General features: G+C 44.6%; 1 protein-coding gene across 1 annotated transcript in view; it reads right to left on the minus strand.

Moving 5' to 3' along the window:
* The window catches only part of LOC115081098 (vomeronasal type-2 receptor 1-like), a 106,536-nt gene that overhangs the window by 76,528 nt on the left and 10,256 nt on the right, over nucleotides 1–19,752 (minus strand). The window contains exon 5 of the mRNA XM_029585612.1: nucleotides 7,966–8,878. Within this exon, the coding sequence (XP_029441472.1) occupies nucleotides 7,966–8,878 (913 nt within the window). The remainder of the gene's footprint in view (nucleotides 1–7,965; nucleotides 8,879–19,752) is intronic.

Genomic DNA, 19,752 nt, shown 5'->3' on the forward strand with positions numbered 1-19,752 from the left:
ACAGAGGTCTGAAAATAAGCAAATGGTTTGTGTGTTACCATTTTCATCTAGAACACACCAGATTCAAAAAATCATTTTACAGCATTGGTCTATGCTGTCTTTACACTCTTCTCTACAGAATAAACCTATTTTTGCAAGAACTAGAGGACGCAATTTAAAGGATTTATTAGTTTCTTCAATAGTGCAGGAAAATAGTACACAAGAAGCAGAGGGACAGGCTTGTTGTAAGAGGTGTTCTGTTTGTGCACATGTGCTGGTGGGTCAGACGTTTGAACATGATTTGATCCCGTATAAATATACTTTGAGAGGACATTTTGATTGCAGTTCTAGCAGGGTCATTTATGTGCTTCAGTGCCCTTGTCCGAAGTTGTATATTGGGCACATGACTTTACCAATACGAACTCGGATTATCCAACATAGGAGCTGTATCCGGACAGAGAAAGTAGAAGGTCCATTACCTGCTATTAAGTCCATTACCTGCTATTAAGTTCACTTAGAGAATAGCCACTGCCATTAGCAATGGTTACATGGAATAGACTTAGTTTTTAGTTACTTGCCAGGTTCTTATGGCCTGGATTGGCCACTGTTGGAAACAGGATGCTGGGCTTGATGGACCCTTGGTCTGACCCAGTATGGCATTTTCTTATGTTCTTGTGTTCTTATGTTCTAGTTAGGCATTGGTTGGAAGCGGCTCACATGATTGAACAATTAAAATTCTATATTCTAAAACAATTGCTTTGTCCTCAGAGAGGCAACATCTCACAAACATTGAGACAACAAGAGCAAAGGTTCATTTTTCAATGGGACACGCTGATTCCGCGCGGGCTGAATAGTATGATTGAGTGGGAAGAATTTTTTCAACTCAGTGAGCCAGCGCGGGTTGTCTGAAACAGACTGAAATAACCTACGAGTTATGTGATTGGTGGAATGCTCAACAGCGGGCACGCTAGTGCCAATGAGCAGCGGTATAGATTTAGAGGAGGAACTGGATTGGTAGGTATACTATCAGTTGGGATGCTTTTAAGGTGTGGTTAGCAGTGAACTGCTACCGCGTTTATGAAGCCGTGATAATGACAAATGGAGGCAGGTAGGTGTAAGCATCCAGAGGTAAGATGTTGCAAGGGATTTTGAAGGATTGGGAGAGGCTGTTGTTAAAATATTGATGGAGAAGGTTAAGAAAGTATTTTCTGATTATTAGGTCAAACTGCAGTAGTTAACACGGAATGGAACTATGAAGTTTTGAAACACATGGAGAATATCGGCAACAGCCAGAAGTAGGAAGCTCTCCAGTGGTAATTGGATGGTAGGCGTTAGAGATGTGGGTTTTAACAATGACTTCGGTTTAACGGAGATAGCACTAAGCACATGAAGTAGCTGTAACCTGTTGAGTTTTGTAGTAGCTAGGGGGATGGTTATTACCTCCCTGTTTTTAAAGGATATAAGATGAGGTAAGGTGGGTGGATATGGAGATCGGCAAAGTTCATGCATAAACAGGTGATGTTGATTTATATGTCATTAGCAGTATTGAAGAAATAAGTTATGCCCTTTGAGAAGATCGGTATGAGGTTTAAAGACAGTGGATTGTGATTATCGATACAGGTATTTAAGATCTTTTCTGCGAGGGGACATTTTCTGTAGAAGAAGGGAGGAATAAGAAATTTCAGAAATTGTTTTAATTACAATAATGTTTTTTAAATTTTGTATGTAGAAAAAGAAACTGGATTCCAATGAAGTAAAGTTTTGGAAGTTCTAAGAAAGACCAGTGGTGCATCTACAAACACAGCGGGATATTGCAAGAACAGTGGGAGACTGATAACCTTACAAGGATATCAGTTTGGAAGAAATGTATAAATGAATGCCCTTTATTTGTGATAGATAGTATGATACTGAGAATTTTTGTTGGTTAACAAGTGTTAAATTCCCCTGATGAAGCCGTGAGGTGAAACAAGGGCCCTGTAGGGATTGGTGGAAAAATCGGGATTGATGAGGGGCTGGTGGAATAATTGTGATTGGTGAAAAATCAAGGGGTTGATAGCAAAAAGAGTGGTTTAAGGATGGCGGGAGTGATGTAAAGGGAAGGATAGAGGAATGTTTGATCTAATGAGATATATATAAAACAGGTATTGTTGCAAAGTTAAATTGAAAAACCAAGTGTAGGTAGATTGAATTGGGTGAGTTTTCATGCATTGGGATTGGTTTTATGAATGTAATGAGTATGTATGAGTATGAGAGGGATAATATTAATTAACAATTGTGTAAAAAATGATTGGCTAAATATTATATATTGTATAAACGATAAATATAATATGAATGTTTTTTGATATTTTTCTAAGTGATGATAAAAAGAGGATTTTTTTTTGAAAACTTGATATGTGCTTGTATACCACTCCATGGGGAGTGTATTTTGTTGTTTTATAAATATAATATAACTAGCGGTACCCGGCCACACGTTGCAGTGGCAGAGTCAGGTTCTTTACCCTCCCTCCCCCTTCCCCTTGCTCATTTACCTCAGTCACTCATCCTCCTCCCTGTTGGTCACTCACCCCCCAACCCCTTCCCTCCCCTGTCCCCACTCCAACTCCCTCCCGTGACACTCACCTCTCCCCTCATTCTCCCTCCCCTCACTGTCACCTCCCCCCGCCTACTGCCTACCCTGCAAATCAGAAAACCTTTGTCTTTCTATTTCTGTGGGAACCCCCCAATCCCAACCCTTTAAATCAAATAATAACCCCCCACCCTCCTGCCGCCCCCCCCCCCCCAAGACCTGGGATATTAAAATTGTTGGTGCTACCTGTGGTCTGTCCCTGGGCATCTGTGCGCGTTATGTAGCCAAATAGGGGAGTGCCTAACCAAATTTGCACTCCCAAATTTGTTTTGTGGTCTGGGGAGGACTATTTTCGTGCATTCCCGAGATTGTGCAAGTTTAGTGTATGCATTTGTGTGTGAACTTCCCCCTTCCCCCAAAAAACAACCCTATGAGAAATGTTCTCTTAAACTAACCACCCCACACTCTCCTGCCCCTCCCCTCGTGACCCCTCCCCAAGATGTTCGCAATAAATTCATCTCCATCCCCCACCCTCCAGACCCCCCGAGACCTGATAAAAATGTCGGTGGAGCGGGCGTTCAGGAGCGGTCCGGGAGCGATGTATTGGTGTTGGTTCGTCGGCTGAGAGCACTGAAACGGGTCCCGAAGGCCCTTTGCCCTTACTATGTCAGTGGGGTGGAGCAATGGCAGCGGTAGGTCTTCTGACATAGTAAGGGCAAAGGTCCTCCGGCTGCCAGTCCTGAAAATGGCGCCGACGGGCCCTTGCCCTTACTATGTCACATGGGCTACTGCCGCCATTGGTGTCCCCGAGTGGCATAGTAAGGGAAAGGGCCGTGGGCGCCATATTGATTGCTGGCAGCCGACGGCCGTAGTGCAGGAGATGTGTCCCGGACCGGTCCTGGCTCCCCGCTGGAGCCTCCCGGACTTCTGTCAGGTTTTGTTTGTGTGTTGTGAGGGCCTGGGAAGTAAATAAATTTGGCATGTGTGTGGTAGGTGTGAGGAGGGTGGTTTTGTGTGTGTTGGGAGGCTGTGGGAAGTAAATCAATTTGGCATGTGTGTGGGGGGTGTGAGGAGAGTGGTGGGTGTATTTTATCTGTAAAGGAAATAGTTATCTTTCGGTGAAAAAAGTGCGTGAATGTGTTAAAATGGAAGTGAAACGTGGACCTGGACTAGCGAAATGATTAGTGTAGCGTGTGTTAGTGTAAGGTGTAACAGATGGCGCTTACGTCCAGCAGATGTTGCTGTTTTCTCGAAAATTTTTTTAAACCTATTTTATCTGTCACAGGTGTGACATATCTGTAATGTAAGTACAGAAGAACCTTCCTGTATGCAAAATGAAGGTTGTGTCCAAATTTGAAAGCAATCGGTTCAGTGGTTTCTGAGATTAGCGATTTTGTCCAAACTATTTAACATTTTTATTTATATAGATGTGGACAAGTGCAAGTTGATGCATATAAGGAAAAATAACCCATGCTGTAGCTACATGATGTTAGGTTCCATTTTAGGAGTTACCATCCAAGAAAAAGATCTGGGCATCATAGCTGATATTACATTGAAATTGTCTGCTCAGTGTGCTGTGGTGGTCAAAAATGCAAACAGAATGCCAGGAATTATTAGGAAGGGAATGGCAAATAAAATGGAGGATGTCATAATGCCTCTGTATCGACCACACCTTGAATACTGTGTGCAATTCTTTTCACTGCATCTCAAAAATGATATAGTTGCACTGGAGAAAGTGCAGAGAAGGGTGACCAAAATGATAAAGGGCATGGAACGGTTTCCCTATGAGGAAAGGCTAAAGAGGTTAGGGCTGTTCAGCTTGGAGAAGAGATGGCTGAGGGGGGATCTACAAAACCATGAACGGGTAATTATGAAACAGTTATTTATTCTTTTGGATAATATAAGGACTAGGGGGCACTCTATGAAGTTAGCAAGTAGCACATTTAACACAAATCAGAGAAAATTCTTTTTCACTTAGTGCACTATTAACCTCTTGAATTTGTTGCCAGAGGATATGGTTAAGGCAGCTAGTGTAGCTGGGTTTAAAAAAGGGTTGGATAAGTTCCTAGAGAAGTCCATAAACTGCTATTAATCAATAGGGAATAGCCAATGATTGTTGCATATCTTATGTTCTTATGGAGCAATTTGTGAAAATGCCCTCTTCCATGTATCCTGGCTGCCAAAAAGTATTGATGGAGCAGGTGAGTAGGAATACGTGGCTTAAGCGAGACCGATATACCAAATGTGAGCACTTTAAAATCTATCCTTTCTGAAATAGGTAGCCATTGTAAGGCCCTGAGCACAGGTATCATATGAGCAGGATACTTAGCACTAGTAATAATTTGTACTGCTTCGTTCTGGACCAGTTGCAGCACTTTAAGCAGATACATGGATAGCTCTAGATAATGACAATAAGTCTGGTTTCATAGCTAATTTCATATCCCTGGTTTCATAGCTAATTCCATATCCAACTGGATCCCTAAGTTTTAGGTTCTGTTACAATAGGAATAACACTTCCATCAAATACAATTTTCTGGGCTATATGACTATCTCCGCAATTCAAACATAGAACAACAGTTATTTTTTGGTTTGGGAACTGAACCAAAAAAATCAGTAGGATCCCCTCTGAAGAGGTGAACATTCAAATTTAGAAGTAAAAATGACTGACGTATCATGTGATCATCTGCTCTGGGCTCAGAGCGTGCACACTGGCATTCTTTCCAGGGGCTCTGACCTAGGGTCTACACTGGGGCTACTTGAGGGATTTACCAGTGGAAACACACACAATGACTGGGATTATACCTGGGGGCTTATTCCCCACATAAATAGCCACACACAAACTTTGATTTAGTACATCACAGTTCCAGGTATTTAGGAAAGTAAGTTTATTTGAGCAATAAGAGGACAGAACAAATACAATCAGATCATACAGAAGAATTAGGTGCAGATAACAATTGCTACGTGTATATATATAAAGCTTCCATGTTTCCAAAGCTTCAGTCTTTGCTATCATGTTCAGAAGAGCTCTTTCCCTCTCTCTCGCTGTTATTTCTCCTCGTGCACACTGGGGTTGACTTTAAAATCCTAAGCCCACGAGCACATGTGCGCCTCATTTTTGTATCGGCGCTCGCGCACAATAGGGGAAATTTCGAAAGAAACGCCCAGCGATGGAACAGGGCCTTCCCTATCCCCCTAACTACCCGTTGTCCCTTTTCCCCTCTCCTACCTGACCCCTAATCCCTACCTAGCTAGGAAAACTTTTTGTGCTTTAATACTTACTGCTCCTTCGGAGCCTAATGGCCACCCCTCCCCTTTTGCATGGCCCGGCACTTCTGAGTGTACCGGGAGATACGCATGTGGCCGGGCCCTTTCTAAAATGTGCTCGACGCATGCAGGTCCCGACCACATGTGTAGCCTCCGGATTTTACGTGCATCAAGCTTTTAAAATTCGGGTGTTTATGCTTGGGAGAGCAGCAATGTTCCCGCCCTCTTTGTTCTTATCAAATTCAGGTGCAGCCATGGGGCTTTAGTATCAGTTAATTGCTTGCTTTCCCATCAGGGAACTACTGGCTCTACATTTCTCAGATTCTTGCCTGTTCATAAACATTTTACAGTGCAAAACAGTAAATATGAGTTCACTCAGAGAACATAAGAAATGCCATACTGGGTCAGACCAAAGGTCTAGCAAGTCCAGTATCCTGTTTCCAACAGTGGCCAATCCAAGTCACACGTACCTGGCAAGTACCCAAACACTAAATAGATCCCATGTTACTAATGCCGGCAGCAAGCAGTTTCACATTTACCTGTTCAAGACCTCTCATGATTTTAAACATCTCTATCATATCCCCCCTCAGCCGTCTCTTCTCCAAGCTGAACAGCCCTGACCTCTTTAGTCTTTCCCCATAGGGGAGCTGTTCCATCCCCTTTATCATTTTGGTTGCCCTTCTCTGTACCTTCTCCATCGCAATTATATCTTTTTTGAGATTCGGCGACCAGAATTGTACGCAGTATTCAAGGTGCGGTCTCACCATGGAGCAATACAGAGGCATTATGACATTTTCCATTCTATTAACCATTCCCTTCCTAATAATTTCTAACATTCTGTTTGCTTTTTTGACTGCCGCAGCACACTGAGCCGACGATTTCAATGTGTTATCCACTATGACGCCCAGATCTTTTTCCTGGGTGGTAGCTCCTAATATGGAACCTAACATTGTGTAATTATAGCATGGGTTATTATTCCCTATGTGCATCACCTTGCACTTGTCCACATTAAATTTCATCTGCCATTTGGATGCCCAATCTTCCAGTCTCCAAAAGTCCTCCTGCAATTTATCACAATCTGCTTGTGATTTAACTACTCTGAACAATTTTGTGTCATCTGCAAATTTGATTATCTCACTCGTCATATTTCTTTCCAGATCAGTTATAACAAAAGAGTAATAATAAATAAATACCTAAATAAGGACTTCATCCCTTTTCATTTCCCAGAGCTGTTGATGTAAGAATACAATTGGCAGAAAGCAAGTTTAAATCATGCAATCTCAAATATTTCTCTAGACTTATTCAAACTAAGTCTAAAAATACACCTTTTTGTGGCAGCTTTTAAATCTTAACCCCCTGATTATCCCTCTCACAGCCTTCTTGATTTTATCCATTTTGTTCAGAAATGAAATTCTCAAAGGGGTAGATTTTATAAATGTACGCCCGCGTGTACTTTTGTTCGTGCACAAGGCGCAAAAAAAAGTACGCCGGATTTTATAAGATATGCGTGTAGCCGTGCATATCTTATAAAATCCGGGATCGGCGCGCGCAAGGGGGTGCAAATTTGTGCACCTTGCGTGCGCCGAGCCCTGCGCACGCTGCCCGTTCCCTCCCCTCATCTTCCCCTCCCTTCCCCTAACTAACCCACCCCCCAGCCCTATCTACACCCCCCCTACCTTTATCGTGAAAGTTACGCCTGCTCCAGGCAGGCGAAACTCGCACGCGCCGATCGGCTGCCACTGTGTGATTCCCCGGCCCAGGAGCAATGTCGGAGGCCTCGGCCATGCCCACGAAACTCCCCCGGGCCGGCACCACGCCCCCGGAATGCCCCCCGGAACGCCCCGAACGTCACGCCGCTCCCCGACACGCCCCCCTAGCAAAGCACCGGGACTTACCCGCGTCCCAGGGCTTGTGCGCGCCGCCGAGCCTATGCAAAATAGGCTCGGCGCGCGCAGCGGGGTTTTGAAAGGGTTACGCGCATAACCCTTTTAAAATCTACCCCAAAGTCTTTGCATTGTATGTTTGTCTTGATAAGATTGTAAGCTCTATGGAGCACAGACTATCTCTTGTGTGTTTTTCTACAGTGCTGTGTACACTGAGTAGTACTCTAGAAGTGATAAGAAGTAGTGATTGGGATACAAAACAATTACTTTTACTTTTTGAGGTTCCCTGTGGTTTTCCCCATTAGGAATTCCTTGGTGTTCATCTCTGGTCTGATTAGAATGACATAACATTTGGGGAAGAATATACAACCCAACAACCCAGCACTGGAGGACAACATTGCAAATATTTCCACAGCCACCGTGTATTTCCCTGTTGTGCTTAGGTAAGCAGGAATGAAAGAGATCCAGACAGCAATGAATATAAGCATGCTGAAGGTGATGAACTTAGCCTCATTAAAGCTGTCGGGCAACTTTCTAGCTAAAAAGGCTACAATGAAGCTGATAGTAGACAACAAGCCCATGTATCCCAGCATGCACCAGAATGCAGTCACAGACCCTTCATTGCATTCAAGAATTATCTTCCCCATCTGGGATTTCATGTTCATTTGAGAAAATGGGGGAGCCACAATCAGCCAAGTGACACAGATGAGGATTTGGACCAGGCAACTGAAGGCCACCAAGGCTTTGGGCAGTCGTGGCCCTACCCATGACCTTAGATTGCTGTTTGGCTTGGTGGCCTTGAAGGCTATAGCTACCATGATGGTCTTGGCCAACAAGCAGGAGATGCAGATGACAAATACAACACCAAATGCAATCTGACGCACCATGCAGATTGGGGTTGCAGGATGGCCTATAAACACTAATGAGCAGCTGAAGCACAGGATGAGGGCCAATAATAGAAGGTAGCTAAGTTCACGATTATTTGCTTTCACAAGTGGTGTGTGGCGGTTCTTGATGAAAACAACAAGGATTGCGGCTGGCATCAGGGCACCAAGCACTGAGATAAAAGCCAGCGTCATGCCCAGGGGTTCTTGGTAGGACAGGAACTCAATGGACTTCTCCTGGCATCCGTCATGTCTCTTGGTGGGCCATTGGTTATCAGGGCACTTCATGCATTCTGTGGCATCTGTAGGAAGAAGAAATTCCATGGGTGGTTTTGAGCAGAGAAAATCATTACATTAAGAAAATGAGAAAGGGATCACCATTCAACTTTACAGAGGTATTATCCTTTCTCAGCTTCTTTATGTCATGTAACTTCTGGAGTTGCAAATATAAGGGGGATAGTAAATTGCTGACCTCTGCTTACTCTTTACCAGGACTTTGACCCCCAACAAGTGACTTACAACATTATGATCAGATACCTGGATATGTGACATTGTTTATTGGGAAGGTATGTTTTGGACTTGCGATTATTGAATTGCTACTGTGATGTTTCCTAATGCTGTTCCAAACCTCAGGTGCTGAAATCAGTTGCTGTACCAGGTTTACTGCAGCCCTGGCTCTCTTCAAGCTGAGAATAAGGTATTGAAGGTCACTGAATATGCTCAGCCTTTTTTTTAACTTGTCTTTAAGTAGTCAGAGATGGCATCATGCCTGTTTGTGTTTTCTTTCTCTTGTAGATTTTTTACCAGGAGTTATAAACTAGCACCAACAGATGACTGACTCATTAGGGGCAGGCAGAGAGAGCTCTCTGCCAGAAGCCAGGAGATGAGGAAAGACTTGTGCCTGAAGGATATGAGGAATAGTTCTCCCTGAATCATGGTTTGGACATTGTGTGGATGCCAGATAAGTTGCCAGCCAAGAACAGCAGCAAGAAAGAGAGAAGGTGTAGCAGGGAGACCTGCATATATATCTAGTGCCAGTTTTAATGTTTGAAGAAGATGTAAGGCAGATACCCATGCCAGAAGTGATATTTAAATGTAATGATTCAGAAGAACTAAAACAAATTTCAGTGAACCTAGAAGATGTAATAGGGTAAATTGACAAACTAAAGAGTAGCACCTGGACTGTTACGATCCCTCCTGTGGCTGTCCCTCAGGAGGCATCTTACCTTTTCCCTTGGAGGCCGCTCTGAAGCCAGGGCTTCGCTTGAGCAAGTGTCCAGGGTTTGCTCCAGGGCCTGGGAGGCCTCGTTGTTCCAGGGACCTGCCTGAGGCTGCTTGTGTATGTTTGGACTTCCTGGTTCCGGCCACGCCCTTCTCCTAGGGGTGAACCCGCGGCTCCTCTCCACAGTTATAGGGCCAGCGAGGGGCAGACCATCTAGACTCCTCCCAGGGAGTTGCCTGTTTCTGGACTATAAAAGCCTTGCTTCTGCATTCATACTTCGCCTTGCATGGAGTTACAAGACTCTGGTTGTTGTTGCTTCCAACACTCTGTCTGGCCTCTGGATTCTCCTCCAGCTTTGTGTCCTTGTCTTGCACGCCCTGATGTTCCTTGATGTTCCATAGTGTTTGTACCTGCCTCTACTTTGTTGCTTGAACTTGCGGCAGGCTGCCAGGAGTGCAGCAGCTGCCTTGTCTTTTGATGCCTTGATCCTGCTTTCGGCTGCCTGGAGTGCAGCACTGGCTTTCGGCTGCCAGGAGTGCAGCACCAGCTTTTGACTGCCAGGAGTGCAGTATATTCCCCGGACTGCGTTTGCAGCATATTGCCTTACCTGCGCTGCTTCCGCTCCCGCGGTTGTGGGACAGGGTGGTCCACGACCAGTCCAGCCGTGCTGGCTGTGTAGGGCACCCTGAGGGACAGTGCCATCGTCATCCCTCCTGTTTGTGTCAGCGTCCATGTCCATGGTATCCTGCTTCAGCGTCCGTCTACGTCCATGGTATCCTGCTTCAGCGTCTGTCTACGTCTATGGTTCCCCAGTCTTCGTCTCCTGCTTTGGACCTTCGTCTGCCCACGTCCCGTGTCCGGCCTGCTGCCTCGTGCCATCCCAGCGGCAGGTCCGAAAGGGCCAGGAACGGTAGGAGGACCGTTCATCTCCAACATCCCACATGTTGGTTCCCGAGGCATGCAGGTCCAGCTGGGGGCCGGGTCCACGCTCACCTACCCTTGGTGTGGGGTCGTGCCAGGGGTCCAAGGGCACACTATAACCCTGGCGGGGATCGCTCCGCAGCGCCCCCGTTTGGTAACATGGACCAGATGGTATACATCCCAGAATGCTGACAGAATTGAAAAATGCAAGTGTAGACTTACTATTAGTAATCTGAAAACTGTCATTTCAATCAACTATGGTACCTGAAGATTGGAGGGTGGCCAAGTAATGCCAGATTTTAAAAAGGATTCCAGGAAACTAGAAACTGGAGAGCCTGATGTCAGTGACAGGAAAATGGTTGAAAATATTACAAATAAAATTACTGAACATATAGATAGTCATAGTTTAATGGGGCAAAGCCAACAATGATTTAGCCAAAGGAAGTCTTGCCTCACCAATATGCCACATTTTTTTGAAGGCATGAATAAACATGTGGATAAAGGTAAGCCAGTTGATTTAATGTATCTAGATTTTCAGAAACCATTTGACAAAGTCCCTCATGAGAGACTTCTTGGGAAATTAAGTCATGGGATAGGAGGCAATGTTCTACTGTGGATTGAGAATTGGTTAAAAGATAGAAAACAGAGAGTAGGTTTAAATGTTCAATTTTGTCAATGGAGAAAGGTTTCTAGTGGAGTATCTCAGGAATCTGTATTGGGACCACTGCTTTTTAATTTATTTATAAATGACTGGGAAATGGGAACAATGAGTAAGTTGTGGCCCTGGAGCTGGGGAGATATTGACTGCTGATCTGCCAGGGTTCAGGGAGTGCAGAACAGGGAAGTGATCGAAGCTTGTAGAGGAGGGGGAAATCACAAATTGAAAGGTGATCAGAGCCTGCCAATGAAGAGTAGACTAACATGCTGATGAGGGATGAGAATCAGTGAAGGGCTGAGTGAGACAAGCCTGCAGAGGAGGGCAGTTAGCTAAGGAGGAGTGAGGAGGAAGCTGCTGGTCAGTGGAAGGATGGAAATAGGAACTGGGAGGGGAAGGAAGAAGAACCAGTCAATGGGAAAAGGGGAGCAGAGCAGGCTAAGGGGATGCAGGGAGTATTGCTGGAAAGAGTTTATTAAACCTTATTCTCCCCAAATATAAAATTCAAAGAATGCTCATGCAAGAGGGAAAATTACCGACCTGATAATTTTGTTTTCCTTAGTGTAGACAGATGGACTCAGGAGCAGTGGGTTTATGCTCCCCTGCTAGCAGATGGAGAAGGAGCAAGCTGACGTCAAAGTATACATAGCCCTGCAGTGACCCCAGCCTGCCAATATTCTCTTCAAAAGCAAATGGGGACAGACTAGCAGAAATGATTAAAAACATATAACCAATCATACACAATGAACTCTCATAAAAGTCTAGGTACGCCAAGCTAGAGACTGGATGAACACTTACCAGTAATCCCTTGGGACCCAGAGCTCCACAGGAGGACTATTGACGCACTCATGCGGCAGCAGAGGGCGGGAAACGGAGTCCATCTGTCTACACTAAAGAAAACAAAATTATCAGGTAAGTAATTTCTCCATTTCCTAGTGTGCAGACAGATGGACTCAGGACCAGTGGGATGTACCAAAGCTACTCCCCAACAGGGTGGGAGGCTGCCTGTGGTCCAGTCAACACCGCATCTGCAAAGGCTGCATCCTCCGGGCCTGCACATCCAGACAATAAAACCTGGAAAAAGTGTGTAAGGAGGATCACGTCGCAGCTCAGCAGATATCGACAGGAGACAACAGACTAACCTCCACCCATGACACTGCCTAAGCCCTACTGGAATGAGCCCTAACCTGAGTAGGCAACAGCTTTCCAGCATTCACATATGTGGCCATGACTATCTCTTTAATCCAATGAGCTATGGTAACCCACGAAGCCGGAGCACTCTGTTTACTCCCATCTTTTGAAAAGACTCAGACACCTCCAGATACCGCAGGACAAGTCGCTTGACATCCAAGGAGCACAAGACGTGAAACTTCTCCACATCCCTGACCTTTTCCAGGGATGACAAAGAGATGGACTGATTCAAATAAAAGTCCATGACTACCATGGCAATGAAAACGAGTAGATGGATCAGAGTAAACAAGAGTTTTATTTAAGCATGCCCGACTCTGGCCGAGTTTCGCTCAGAGAGCTGCCTCAGGGGCTAAAAACATATAAAAGACACACATACATATAAAATTGTGACCACATATAAAATGTATTACTACCCTCCATAAATTATATTTAAAACAAATAAATAAATAAACAAACAGTTTGAAAAACATACTGTAATTTTAACAGAATATGTTCAGGTGTTAAATGTAATTTTTTAATGTAATTTTTTTAAAGGTAATTTTTAAAAAAAACCGTGTCATAATAAATATTAAATAAATAAATGGAGTAGAATGAACAATGTTCTATGACATGATACAGTTGTACAAAATACTATATCTATGTGTGTATTATTTTCAAAGGCAAACACTTGAGATGGAGATAAGATCTCAGCAGTGTGTACGTATAAAACAACAATATTACTATCAATCCAACATATGAAAAAGTGGGAACTTGAAAAGGATAATAATAAAAATAGTGAAATAATGAATAATAAAAATAAAGAAAGAATAGTAAATAGAAAATGAAAATAGTAATGATAATGGCACTGTAAATATAATGTCTAGATGGTTTAGATATGATGAAATGGAATAGGTACCTTACAAGCCACATCGATTGGCTTCAAAACTTCACAAGTGCAATCAAGTTGGAATGGAGAAAAGAGTTTCTTAGGTCTTGGAATGAGCTCTGAAAATACTGGTATTGTGTACCTTAATACAGAATAAGTATTATTAAAATATTGATTTAATATATATTCATTTAAAAAATGTAATATAAGCCCTGCCCTTCGATCTTAAAGATGAATGTCAATTGTATCTGTAAAAGACTGGAAAAATGCGCTGGATACCGGCATATAGTAAAATGCATTGATAGCGATGTAACATCGTCACTGCAACTTCTCATATCACTTGATCAAAAAGGAAGCTGAACCGATGGTGTATGCTATTAAAAATTATTATTAATTATTATTATAAATTATAACAACTGATATAAAATTAAATGTGTGCAAAATTTGAAAAACCAATTCTATTCAGTGTACTTACTAAAGAGAACTATTACCAGAATGATGTTAACATTAGTACAGCGTCGATTGGCGGCATCAAGTGTAAACCATTAGTGCAGACTTCAAAAAATCTTACAAGACTATTGTAATCCAGTGACCGACATCTAAGCTATAATGTTAAATAAGTACACAAATAGTTTTTGACAAATATAAAAGCGAATTATACCGATAAAATTTTTTTTGAAAATCTAATCTGGGGTTACCGTGAACAAGAATGCCGACATCTAAAATTGGCACCAAAACTCGGCGTCCGATGGCGCTGACTCATGGAGAATTAAATGACTCTACGAGTACAAACATCTATTCTGGAGCTCTGGAGGAGTGACTATGATTCGACTCACCAATCAGTAATGTTTCCGAGGAAGAGAGCTCACATCGTCAGCATTCAGCAGCGTATAATCGCCAGAAAAAGGCAGGCAGACAAACAAGTGATTTTATGGCTCTTCTAAGTATCGCGATATTACACAATTTACATATGTATGAGATGCGTCTGAAATTACATCAGGATTCGCTTGACCAGTATATCTAATCTTGTTAATGAAAGATTTTTTATATATATATGAATAAAAGAATGAATGAAATAAACCATATCTTTGTTTCACCTGTCATCTTGCATAGTGATTTATATAGCCCAATCTTACCTTATTGTATTGAAAATAATGAAATGTGACAAATTGGGGCGGATTTTAAAACGAGCGCGAATAGCCTACTTTTGTTTGCGCTCCAGGCGCAAACAAAAGTACGCTGGATTTTAGTAGATACGCGCGGAACCGCGCGTATCCGCTAAAATCCTGGATCGGCGCGCGCAAGGCTATCGATTTCGTATAGCCGGCGCGCGCCGAGCCGCGCAGCCTACCCCGTTCCCTCCAAGGCCGCTCCGAAATCGGAGCGGCCTCGGAGGGAACTTTCCTTTGCCCTCCCCTCACCTTCCCCTCCCTTCCTCTACCTAACCCACCCGCCCGGCCCTGTCTACACCTCCCCCTTACCTTTCTCCGGGGATTTACGCCTCCCGGAGGGAGGCGTAAATCCCCGCGCGTCAGCGGGCCTCCTGCGCGCCGGGACGCGACCTGGGGGCGGGTCCGGAGGGTGCGGCCACGCCCCCGGGCCGCCCTGGGCCGTAGCCACGCCCCCGGAACGCTCCCGACACGCCCCGAAAACGCCGCGCGGTTCGGGCCCGCCCCCCGACACGCCCCCTCCGAAAACCCCGGGACTTACGCGAGTCCCGGGGCTCTGCGTGCGCCGGTAGGCCTATGTAAAATAGGCTTCCCGGCGCGCAGGGCCCTGCTCGCGTAAATCCGCCCGGTTTTGGGCGGATTTACGCGAGCAGGGCTCTGAAAATCCGCCCCATTATGTATATACATGTATGAAACCATCTTGCACACTGATGAACTATAAGGGGCGGATTTTAAGAGCCCTGCTCGCCTAAATCCGCCCAAAACCGGGCGGATTTAGGCGAGCAGGGCCCTGCGCGCCGGGAAGCCTATTTTACATAGGCCTACCAGCGCGCGCAGAGCCCCGGGACTCGCGTAAGTCCCGGGGTTCTCCGAGGGGGGCGTGTCGGGGGTGGGCCCGGTCGTCGCGGCGTTTCGGGGGCGTGTCGGCAGCGTTTTGGGGGCGGGTACGGGGGCGTGGCTACGGCCCGGGGCGGTCCGGGGGCGTGGCCGCGCCCTCCGTACCCGCCCCCAGGTCGCTGCCCGGCACGCAGGAGGCCCGCTCGCGCGGGGATTTACGCCTCCCTCCGGGAGGCGTAAATCCCCGGAGAAAGGTAAGGGGGAGGTGTAGACAGGGCCGGGCGGGTGGGTTAGGTAGAGGAAGGGAGGGGAAGGTGAGGGGAGGGCGTTAGAGGATTCCCTCCAAGGCTGCTCCGATTTCGGAGCGGCCTTGGAGGGAACGGGGGTAGGCTGCGCGGCTTGGCGCGCGCCGGCTATACAAAATCCATAGCCTTGCGCGCGCCGATCCAGGTTTTTAGCAGATATGCGCGGCTCCGCGCGTATCTACTAAAATCCAGCGTACTTTTGTTTGCGCCTGGAGCGCAAACAAAAGTAGGCTATTCGCGCTCCTTTTAAAATCCGCCCCTAAGTGAATAATGGAAAAGAAAAAAATATAAAAAAAATAAGGAATGTGAATGGACATTGGGTACAATGCTAATGTAAAAAATGAATAAATAAATATTGGAATTTTTGAAAAATAATGAAAAAATGGAAAAATAATTGAAATAATGTTGAGGAAATGGAAAATAGATATTTATTGAAAAAGGGGAGTAATTATAGGTACACACTGAGATCTATATCTCCATTCAAACCAAGGGGAGAAAGCGTCTTAAAATCAAAAATGTATTGTTGTTCCAACTTAAGCAGAAAATTGTCAAAATTGCCTCCTCTCCAGTGTTTCAATGGTTTATGGATGACACAGAATTTATAGTCACTAAAATTGTGTTGCATAAGTACAGAGTGTGCAACCAGCGGTTTACCTTCTGCTCTCCTATTGATGGCACTCTTGTGTTCCATGATCCTAATGTTAAATTGTCTGATAGTTTTACCCACATAAAACTTGTTGCAGGGGCAAATGGCCACATACATCACGCCAATACTCTTACAGTTAGTTAGATTTTTAAGTTTAAAGATCTTGCCAGTAGTGGGAATTGTCAAGACTTTAACCTTTAGATTAACTGCACAAACGCTGCAGTTTCCACAACGACCATGTCCAGTCATACCATAAATGACGGATTTAGCAATTGGTAAAGCTGATGGTGCTACGTATTCCTTAAGATTTTTTTCTCTTTTATTAGTAATCATTATATCTTTAGATTTGAATGCAGGAAGTGTCTGTATTATGTGCCAATATTTTTTAATGATTTTGGTTATATCATGAGACAGTCCTGTAAAAGTGAGAGGACAGATTATTTTTTCAATTTTAGCTGATTTCTTACTTGGTTTCAATAAACCTGCTCGTTCCTGCTTCGCTGCTCTGGAGAAGCAATCATTGACACAAGAGGATGGGTATCCTCTCTCTGCAAATCTGCTCTTCATTTCTATAGATCTCTGTCTAAATGTATCATCTTTAGTACATAATCTTCTTAACCGGAGAAATTGGCTATAGGGAAGGTTGCGTATTAATGATTTATTATGACAACTGTTGAATGCTAATGGTTTATTCTTATCGGTGGGTTTGCGGTAAATGTCAGTAATGAAACCAGTTGGAGTATTCATGATTAATATATCCAAAAGGGATATTTGATTCCTATCATGTTCCATTTTGAATTTCAGATTGTTATCTAAATTATTCAACCAATCTTTAAATTCTAATAATGCTTGCTCAGTGCCTTCCCATAATAAAAAGATATCATCTATGTAACGTCTCCATAGTTTGATGTTTTGACTGAACTGACAACTACTCAAAAACTTCTCCTCGAAGTTAGCTACGTATAAGTTTGCAATAGATGGGGCCATAGCAGACCCCATCGCCACACCCTTGATTTGTATATAAAATTGTTGTTCAAAGATGAAGAAATTCTTTGTCAAAGCAATTGTTGCTAATTCTAAAATCAATTGAGTGGGTACTCTAGTAAAAGTATCCCTGCCATAAATAGTTTCTTCGATAATATCTATAGCTCTTTCTTGTGGTATATTGGTATAAAGTGATTCCACATCAAGTGTTGCCATGATTAGTTGATTGTGGTTGAATGAAGAATCCATGAGCATGTTAATGATATGAGTGGAATCTCTTACATACGACGGTATTTTTGGTACCTGGGGGCGTAAAAAGTTGTCAACAAATATGGAGATGGGTTCGAGTAATGAACCATTTGCGGAAATGATGGGTCTACCAGGTGGGTCAGACATTGATTTGTGGATTTTCGGTAGGGTGGGCAAGAAGGATGGAACAGTACGCAACAGTAATGCCCTCGGAGTCACCCAAAGGAACGGCTCCCAGCAAGACAAGGCCTGCAGCTCAGAAATTTGACATGCAGGACATATAGCCACCAGGAACACAGTTTCAAAGTCAACAACTGTAAGGAAAGGCTACACAGTGGTTAGAGCATAGAGCCCGCCAAAAAATCCAGCACCATATTAAGACTCTACAATGGAATCGGTAACCTCAAGGGAAGCCTAAGATGCTTCACTCCCTTCAAAAAATGGGCCACATCAGGTTAAGATGACAATGAAACACCATTCACCAGGCCTCTGAAACAGGCAAGAGCCACAACCTGCACCTTCAAGGAATTAAGGGCCAATCCTTTATTTAATCTATCCTGCAAAAAAAATCCAGAATAAGAGGGATCTTAACTGAACAAGGAAGAACACCCCGCTCCTCACATCAGGCCTCAAAACTCTCCAAACCCGCACATAAGCCAAGGAAGTAGAGAACTTGCGAGCATGGAGTAAAGGGGCAATCACCTCAGAGGAATAACTACGCTTTTAACAGGCTAGCCCTCTCAAGGGCCAAACCGTAAGACAGAATCAAGTGAGATCCTAGTGAACAAACAGATCCCTGGTGTAAAAGATCCATGTGCAGTGGAAGCTTAAGCATAGGACTGGAAGAGGGAGGATCCACCGGCTGAGGGTCCAACTGGACAGGAATTGGGGAAAACAGAGGACTGCACCTGAGGAAAGGCTTATAAGCCTTGAAAAAAATTTCACCCAAGCAAAAGCAGCTGGGTCCAAACCAAGCCCAGAAGGAACTGGAGCTGGTCCCACAGAACTGCCATTGCCAGCGGAGGAGCCAGTCAAGGGAGAACCAAGATCTGGCATTCCCCCAGTCAAGGCCGTGACCAACCCATCATCAGAATGGGAAGAGCCAGGCTTAGCAAAATCCGAGGAAGATAACTCTCCCTGAGCTTCTGAGCAGTGCTGACACGGGTTAGAAGCCAGGTCAAGCTGAGAAGCCCTAATATGACAGGCAACACAAATAGGCTTCTTGCTTACCGGTGCCATTGTGGTAGTAAACGTGCATTAAAATGGCTCGTGCTCAAAGTGGAATTTGCACAAAAATAAGCACCAAGAAGAAAGCACGGCAAGGCGCATGCACAACTTGTGCACCAAGTTAAGCCTGGGAACAGTAAAAAATGTTGTGCAGGTAAAAAGCACTCCCAAAAACCGAGGGCATTGCGCACACAGATGGCCTGTAGATGGCAGCAGAACATGCACAAGAGTGCGCGAAATGGCCACCACGTGGCGTGCAAGAAAAAAGCCTAAGTGTGAGGCCTAGCCCACCGGGGGCTGCTCAACCCACCAGGCTGCCCAGTTTCCCAACCCCAACAGGAGTGGGAACGAACGTCGGCATGGTGCACCGAGCATGATGACCGGAGGAAGTCCTGAAACCCCTCTAACTGTCTTTGATTCAAGGTAAAACTTTTTTTTTTTAAACCTTACCTGAGCTCAGCGCTTACCGGCTGAATACAGAGACGATCTCCGGCTGTGGAAGGAGAGGGCATCTGCTGTCACCGCCGTGCTTGGCCTCCTGCACCCGCTGCCTTTCAGCTGAAACAGCTAAGTCCACCTGGAAACACAGCTACCAGACCAAGGCACACTCCTGAGGGACTACGGAAATCACCTCAGGAATTCTGAACTGGGGAAAGGACCGTTGGGTATCACAGCGGGAGAGCGGGGCTTTCTTTTCCTGAATTTAGAATTTCAAATTTCTCCTTCCAAAAAGATCGAAGCAATCCCCATAGGTAGATGCATGTCCACCATCTGCTGGAGACGAAGAATACTGGCAGGCTGGGGTCACTGAAGGACTATATTTATCATGACATCAGCTTGCTCCGACTCTATCTGCTGGCAGGGGAGCATAAACCCACTGGTCCTAAGTCCATTTGTCTACAACA

Source organism: Rhinatrema bivittatum, chromosome 19, assembly GCF_901001135.1.
Source record: "Rhinatrema bivittatum chromosome 19, aRhiBiv1.1, whole genome shotgun sequence".
In the NCBI taxonomy this organism is placed as follows: Eukaryota; Metazoa; Chordata; class Amphibia; order Gymnophiona; family Rhinatrematidae; genus Rhinatrema; species Rhinatrema bivittatum.